Genomic DNA, 7,986 nt, shown 5'->3' on the forward strand with positions numbered 1-7,986 from the left:
TTTATCTCCTTTTTTTAGCTGCGCTATCTGTAGCACCCAAAAACTACAGTGGGCGCTATGTTTATTTATCTTGGTGTAACAATGTGATATTCGTGTCAAGACTATCGTTTCCGATTCCGAGAAAGGCAAAGAATATTTTCTTACATATACAAAAGGAAACCACCCCCTAAAAGGACAGGCTGAAGATGAATAAAGCGACAATGATGATTTTGTGTGTATGAATCTCTTTTGTTTCCAAGTGATCCTCTCCTTCTTTCAACATTGTTTCACAAAATACTTGTGGATGACTTTTTTTGCCTAAAAGAATAATTTGTTCTCTGATCCCTATGGAACATAAACCTTAACCTGTCATTTCGGTTGACCTGGAAACGAATTGAAATTGACACGCTATAAATGAATGCAACACAATCCTTAAAAGGAATACACATATTAACAGTTTTTTTTTATTGTGAGGATACTTTTAGGACATAGGAAAAGAATACAACGACTTATATGAATTTATGTATATACAAGGGATTGCTTTTAGGAAGAGGAAAAAATCTATTTTTCTTGCTTTTTGGAAGAGTTGAGTATTAGTGAATGATAATGTCACGGGAAAAATAAAGAGCGAATACAGAAGCGAGTAGGATATGGAGTAAAGATGTTTTCTTTACTTTACTTGAGCAATGGACAGGTGGGTCTTTTATGGCCGTATTTACCACACCAAGAACTAGAAAAAGAATAAGGCGCATATTCTCTTATTTCATTTTTTTGCTTACCATTGACCGCCTTGTAAGTTTAAAGGTTTGATATATTGAGACATAGTAATGATGTGCGGAAGGAAAGAAGAGTTGAAAATAATTCGAGGTTATTTATATATCGCAGCGGAAATCAGATTGGATTTGAGCTTGAGGAACCATAGCGATCCCCTTCGTTTCATTCCTCTTGTACGTGAATACCACATAGATATATATATTTCCTCTCTCTCGTTTGGTCTATGTCTCTGCCTTTGTCTATATCTCATCAATTTCCTTCTGGGTGTACGCAAGTGTCTACTAATATATGGTATGTCTGCGGAAATGTACTGATGTCACTTTAGGTATAAAAATTTCAAGGTTACTTAACTTTAATCCTGTGCTTTTGATTTTCTTTTTTGTATCGATCTTCCGTTACTTTATTTATTGTGGCATTTCATTATTAGTAAAGCCGAATAAATACGCCAAATGTGGTAAATTAGTATGACCTGTGCCATTTGGATAGTTTAGGCACATAATAAATCTTATGACATTGTTGACATATTGTAAACAGTAATGAAGAAATAAGACGCCAAAAAACAGGTTTTTTTCTTTCTATTAAATGAAAACATTCGTATAAATGTCCATTGTTGCTTTTTCTTGCTTTATAAAAAAAAAGAAAGCAAGCAATGTTTAGCAAGCATTAGATTTATTAAACTAACAAATTATAAGTGCACCATAACATGTGCATAGCATAGGGTTGCACTTGCTCTATACTTTGACAGGAAATCGCTGCCAATTCTATGATGATTTAGGAATAGCATCACATATTAACAATTACTTAGCTTTGGCGTTCCCTTGTTTGTTTACTTTGCCCCCCTTCTCATCGTTTGGTGCTATACCATTTAACAAACATAAACAATAGGCATTCTAGCCCTTTATATACTTCATGGAGTAACCCGATATACCCATCATCCGGATCAATAGTCTGTGCTTCTTTGCATGTAATGCTGATTTCATGGATAATATTCTGTCTCTCTCTCTCTATCAATGATATCTAATATGCTTATTACCTTTCTTAATCAGTGTGAGATTGTATGATATGGTCTGATATATAAATATTACACACATATCCTATCCTAACTACACAGACAATCCTTTCTCTCCGCCCATTATTTATCTTCAACCGACGCCCCCAATTAACTGCGGCGTACTTTTTGTTTTTATTTTTTTTTTCTCTCTTTGTAGAACAGGATGCCATTTTTTTTTTTTTTTTTGGTTTAGTTCCTGTGACCCTGTCTGTGGCACATCGTTTTGCTGTAACTTTATTTGATATACAGCAAAGAAAGCCAGGGACCATTTGCACTATTTCTGGAAAGTAAAAGTTTGCATCTGGTGTAAATTGATGTTGCACTAATCGAAGGGTGGATGTCTCGATTTTTTTTTTAAAAAAAGAGTGAACTTTCTATACTTTTACCTTAATTAGAAACAACGTACATCAATTCTCCTTATGCTAACTGTAAAAGCAGCTACAAGTAGAGCTTGATGCTGCCAAGGCTGAAATAAATAAATTAAAACGACACAGCATATCCTTTCTCAATTACCCAACATAATCTTCCACTAGCGCTTGTCTGTTTTTATTATGCTGATGCATTTAAGGATGATACACTTTGATCCTAAAGGGATGTTTCTTGATCAATTGTGCCCAAAATGGACTGTTCTAGTTCACGAGGTAGGGTTTTATCTTTTTTAAATACTTATTGCGCCCGAAGGATGAGCATTTAAAGTTGGCTAAAAAAATTCATCTGTGAATGTTCTAGACAGTAGTAAAACTTTGATAATCGTTATTCTTGTCTTTGGCATATCTTTGCAAGGACTTACTCCATATTATTTAACAAACTGTGCCATACCAGCCATTCTTTCTACTAATAAGATGGTCATTATTGCTTTTAACTTTTAAAAATGCTTTATAAAATAAAGCGAATGAAGCAAGAAAATAATCTAATATAAATCCAAAGTATTTTCAATGACACTAGTGCATGCCTTTAAGAGAGAGAAAAAGACCCTAGAGTGTCAACATGTCGAAAGTCTTTCCCTTTTTGGATTCGTGTCACCGTCGCATGATGGCTGTGGCTTGTGAAGCAAAACCCCCTTTTCTTTAAGCGGCGCGCCGTGCGTGTGTGTAAATGTGTGTTGTATCCACTTTTTTATCTTATAAATGAGCAAGAGAAAATTTAAAGGAAAGCAGAAACAATCAAACACTAGGCCAAGGATAGATTCAAGTGAAGGCAGCTTGATAAGTGATGGTAGTCGATCTTTAATACACGGCTCAATAACAGAAATAACATCATTCATAGATCGCTCTCCTAGTCCTAATGCTATCGAAGAAGACTTTATACCCATTCCAAAAGTGAGCAGACAGCAGCGTAGATACCAAGAGAGACAGGAATTGAAAGAAAAAAGAGAACCAGAGGATGAAAATGATATTGATGTTTACGATACTCAATACGATTACTTATATCCTTGGATGCATTCTGCTGATCCATTCACTAATCAAGATAAAGTCAGCGTGGCTCAGTTGTAAGTGGGAAATATTAATTGTAAATGGTTGCTGATCGTATAATGATAGATATCAGAAAGAAGTAGAACGATTTGTAGACTATATTGCCCCTAAAGAAAATGAGATCGCACTGAGGGAGTTCTTGGTCACTCGGATTAGAAATGCAATCCACAAAAGGTGGCCAGATGCAGGAGTCGACGTGTTTGGAAGCTTTGCTACTGGCGTTTATCTTTTTTCTGGGTAAAAAAAAAAAGAGATTGCTATATAGCAGAACATTATTCTTACAATGTGTAAAAGTGATATAGATATCAGTATTGGATGTTCACCCCCAACACCACGTTTCACTTTACGTGCCGTAGCATCAACACTAAGAGAAGCAAATATATGTGATGATTATACGCTCATAGCGAAAGCCAAGGCAAGCTTGTTTTCTGTTAATAAAGAAAGAAAGGAGACCACTGATGTTTTTTGTTGTAGGTACCTGTATTAAAGTTTGAAGACAAGCTTTCCAATATCAAAGTAGATATTGTTATGAATTCAGACAATGGAGTCAGAAGTGCAAATATTGTGAACAGAATGCTGCATGATTATCCTGCAGCTTGTCCATTAACCTTGCTCGTTAAGCATTTTCTGTCGTTGTATGAACCAAATGAAGTATTCACTGGCGGTCTAGGTGGATATGCTATTGTCTGTATGGTTGTCAGCTTTCTTCAGGTAAATACCATTGTTGACTTGTGAATAACAGTAGTAGTAATATCTGCAACAGAGACATCCAAAAGTAGCTACACGTCAGATAGATCCCATGAGAAACCTTGCACCTCTTTTTTCAGATTTCTTACAGCTGTACGGCTCAAAATTTAATATTGATGATGTTGGCATTGATGTACAAGGAGAAGGAGAGTACTTTAGGAAGGTAAAAGAGAGAGGGAGAAAGAACATGTATAGCATTTTATAGACGTTAACTTTTTAAAAGTATGAGAATTGGAAAACATATACAATTATTGATCCTCAAGATTCAAGCAATGATCTGGGTCTTAAGTCTTTTAAATCCAAAACAGTAGCAAAAAACTTTCATTATGGATATGTGTCAATATATAGAAAAGCATGTAGACTAAATGCAAGATTGAAGCAGCACAACTATAACTATGCCAGTGCATTTAGCAGCTATAGTCTTTACGGTAAATCCTTGCTTGCTGCTTGCATGTACATTCACCCAGAAACAATCCAGCATAGAGAGCATATGCGACGTGTATATGATGATCTAATAACCTTAAGCGAATAAAATAACTTTTTATTATTTCACGTGAAATAAGTGCGCCGTTGGAAAAGAAAGTTTAAAGGACAGATAGTTCTCAGTCCCTCCTAATTAAATTCTGACAGCCTTTTTTTTTATTGTTTCTTCATTTCAGGCCAAATATACAATGTCACCATCAGAGTCCATTACAGAATATGATCTCATCATTGTTGGTGCTGGGATTGTTGGATGCTCAGCAGCTCGAGCATTTGGTTCGGACGGCAGAAAAGTCCTGTTACTTGAACGTGATCTTGCAGAACCAGATAGAATCGTTGGAGAATTACTACAACCCGGAGGAATCAATGCCTTGAAAGAACTTGGCTTACAAGGTACACTTGATGAAATACAACACTGACAGTGAACTGATAGCCAAGTGTTTAGACTGCGTCGAAGGCATTGATGGTATTCCTTGCTATGGTTACGGCGTGATATATAATGGAGAAACAGTCCATATTCCGTATCCTAACGATAAGTCAACAGAAAAGCCTGCTGTTGGCAAGTCTTTTCATCATGGACGATTTATTAATAACCTAAGAAAAGCTGCTAGGGCCACCGAAAAGTAAGTCATTTTATCCAAAAAAAAAAAGTGGTTCCATGTTATTTGTGATACCTATTGATTCTCCCCATTTTTTTTATAAAGTGTGGACATCAAAGAACTTACAGTCAGCACACTGATAAAAGAACATCAGATAGAAGGGGCAGATAGAGTAGTAGGTGTTAGTGCACAAGATAAGTCAGGACAAGAATTCAAGGTAAATTAGGATAAAGGGGAAGAAAAAACATAAAAGGCTGATGTCAGTATACAGTTTTATGCTCCCTTGACAATTGTTTGTGATGGCATATTTTCGAAATTTAGAAAAGAGATCACTGAAAAGACGCCCGATGTTAGATCAAACTTTGTAGGGTAATGGTTGAGCTTGATAACATAGGGAAGCAATCTTTTAAATCATGAAATAGGTTTGTCATGAAAGACTTGGAGTTGCCATTTCCTAACCATGGGCATGTTATTCTTGCAAAGCCTTCTCCTATCCTTATGTATCAAATTAGCACGCATGATACTCGTATATTAGTTGATATTCCCGGCAAGTTACCCTCTGCCTCTAACGGTGATTTGAAAAAATACATGGAGCAAGTGGTCGCCCCAGAGCTGCCTGATAGTATTCGTGTAAGTTGCAATGAATATATACTTAACAGAGCTAGACTGATTATGGTATTTGTGCAATAGCCAAAATTTTTAGAAGCATTGGAGACGGAAAGGCTAAGATCTATGCCAAATGGGTTCTTACCTCCTACTATGAACCAAACTGAAGGAATGATTGTACTGGGCGATGCTATGAATATAAGGCATCCCTTGACTGGCGGAGGCATGACAGTAGCATTTAATGATGTTGCAATACTCAAGAAAATGTTATCACCAGAAAACGTGCCTCATTTGACAGATTCAGAGCTAGTCGTGAAGCAATTGAAAAAGTTCCACTGGAAAAGAAAGAGATACTGTACATCTATTAATGTTCTTGCTATGGCCCTGTATCGCCTTTTTGCGGCAAATGATGGTATTTTCAATGTACTTTATATTTTAGAGTATGCGCTAACAAATTTTTTTTAAAAAAAAAGACTATAACTTGGCTGTGCTGCAGCGTGGTTGTTTTAGCTATTTTCAATTAGGAGGCATATGTATTGAGCAACCTGTTGGTTTACTATCAGGTTTAATTCAGCGCCCTTTGATCCTTGTACATCATTTCTTTGCTGTTGCTTTCCATGCAATTTACATTGAAGCTAAACGTAATGGCTGGTCAAGAGCTCACCACAGCTTTATCATGATCTTTACTGTATTATATGCTGCATGCGTTACCATTTTACCTTACTTGTGGTCCGAAACAAAACGTTAGGCCACTTAATTAATAATTTCATCAAGATGTATCGCTTCTTTTACTCTATTATTTCTAATCTACCCAAATAAATCTCGTTATTAAATGCCATTATACTTTATCTTCAAGAGTGACCATAGACATAGCAGAAAGTATTGTGCATACCAATAAGGCGAATTTGATTCTTTGCTGACCAAAATCAGTTAAAGCCATCTACTAAAATAATCAGAGGAAAAAAAAAATACTATTCACTGATGCCATTCTTGTGGCATAGATACAGCCCTAGCCAAGTTGTAACAGGTCTCAAGAGATGTTTACGTTACATAGCATAGCGACCCAAACATTCTCTCGGATCACACAAACTAATAATAGAAGTCATTAAGCGGTATCACTTTTCTACTGGAATATGCAGAGATCTCATCTGTGTGTCACAGAAAGATAGCATTTCTATCTCTAATTGAGCAAACGCTTGGTTGTTAAAGACCCCGAGTCTTTTCGGCAAGCTATTTAACATGTACAGCAGATTAGGTTTTGTGTGCCGGATTACTTGGTTTTTAACTTTCATGCTTATGATTGTCCATCCAAGCTTTTGTGTCATTTACCCAATTCTTACAAGACAGAAATTGACCTAGTTTTATCGTCTGTGCCTAAATAAATCCTTATACGCGCCTCATATTCAGAAGCAATGGCATGACAACTATCACTATAGCAATTGGCGCTGTACGGACATATCATTCATGGGTAACTGTTTGTATCTCAAAAGTGTGAATTGTACACAGTCCTACTAGGTTTCTGTACTATCTATGCTTCTCATTCACTAAATAAAGTTTGTTGCTCTCTCTTACTAATACATCTTTCCAGGAGTATATCACAGAGTTGAAAAATAAGATAGTGTGAACATTGCGAATGCTGCGGATAATCAAGATGTCCATTTGATATAAGTAGTCGACGAATAAAATCCAACAAATGCATTGCAGATGACAGGCGAGTATATACTACTCTGATAACCACACCGATATCTGATCATAGTATGCTAAAAATATTCACAGACGTGATTCTTAGTCTGTCAGACCATCTTTATACACTTGACCATTGTGGTGGATAATTGTTTTTCTTAGTATGTAAATTGTACTGTAGTCAGATGTTGCTGAAACTACATGTCTTTTTGTATTTTCTCTCCATAACGCGATTAATGCTGTGAAGCTTAATGATCAACTAAATTAAGTTACATCATATGAATTCACGTATAGTTTAGTAGCAGTAGTCGAGAAATTCTTTACATGGAGAGATTTGTTTTATTAAAGCTTAAGCAATACTGAGAGAGAATGTATGATTTGGTTAATTTTTTGTCAACCAATGTAAGGCTTTAATAAAAGTAACTAAAAGCAGCGCATAAGGCTTTTTAATAGTAATCAGGTCATTGGAATGATCATTACTCTGCATACTGAAACGATATCTGTTTCAAAAGGACAGAAAAGATAAAACGCGAGCTTTCAAGCACAGATTAGCTTTCATTGGTCGATCAAGCCAAAAATAAGGAGAAGGACAAAA

General features: G+C 36.0%; 2 protein-coding genes across 2 annotated transcripts; both read left to right on the forward strand.

Moving 5' to 3' along the window:
* Window positions 1-2,895: 2,895 nt before the first annotated feature.
* Window positions 2,896-4,594, forward strand: RHIMIDRAFT_259097 (Nucleotidyltransferase). Its single transcript, XM_023611381.1, has 7 exons — window positions 2,896-3,019; window positions 3,071-3,293; window positions 3,343-3,513; window positions 3,571-3,691; window positions 3,751-3,987; window positions 4,040-4,186; window positions 4,247-4,594. Exons 1-7 carry the CDS (start codon window positions 2,932-2,934, stop codon window positions 4,553-4,555), a joined length of 1,296 nt encoding a protein of 431 aa, XP_023464206.1. The 5' UTR covers window positions 2,896-2,931; the 3' UTR covers window positions 4,556-4,594.
* Window position 4,595: 1 nt separating this feature from the next.
* On the forward strand, window positions 4,596-6,728 carry RHIMIDRAFT_259100 (ERG1 squalene epoxidase). The gene is made up of 7 exons (XM_023611382.1): window positions 4,596-4,896; window positions 4,949-5,126; window positions 5,208-5,319; window positions 5,374-5,471; window positions 5,525-5,732; window positions 5,793-6,120; window positions 6,182-6,728. The coding sequence occupies exons 1-7, from the start codon at window positions 4,695-4,697 to the stop codon at window positions 6,454-6,456; spliced, it is 1,401 nt and encodes a 466-aa protein (XP_023464207.1). The 5' UTR covers window positions 4,596-4,694; the 3' UTR covers window positions 6,457-6,728.
* The last annotated feature ends 1,258 nt before the right edge of the window (window positions 6,729-7,986 follow it).

This window comes from Rhizopus microsporus (genome assembly GCF_002708625.1).
Source record: "Rhizopus microsporus ATCC 52813 unplaced genomic scaffold scaffold_13, whole genome shotgun sequence".
Classification (NCBI taxonomy): domain Eukaryota; kingdom Fungi; phylum Mucoromycota; class Mucoromycetes; order Mucorales; family Rhizopodaceae; genus Rhizopus; species Rhizopus microsporus.

Coding starts and splice junctions, on each gene's coding strand:
- RHIMIDRAFT_259100 (XM_023611382.1), top strand. CDS start 4,695: ATGTCACCATCAGAGTCCATTACAGAATATGATCTCATCATTGTTGGT. Junction 4,897..4,948: donor GAAAGAACTTGGCTTACAAG/GTACACTTGATG, acceptor CCAAGTGTTTAG/ACTGCGTCGAAGGCATTGAT. Junction 5,127..5,207: donor GCTGCTAGGGCCACCGAAAA/GTAAGTCATTTT, acceptor TTTTTTATAAAG/TGTGGACATCAAAGAACTTA.
- RHIMIDRAFT_259097 (XM_023611381.1), top strand. CDS start 2,932: ATGAGCAAGAGAAAATTTAAAGGAAAGCAGAAACAATCAAACACTAGG. Junction 3,514..3,570: donor GGCGTTTATCTTTTTTCTGG/GTAAAAAAAAAA, acceptor AATGTGTAAAAG/TGATATAGATATCAGTATTG. Junction 4,187..4,246: donor AAGGAGAGTACTTTAGGAAG/GTAAAAGAGAGA, acceptor ACTTTTTAAAAG/TATGAGAATTGGAAAACATA.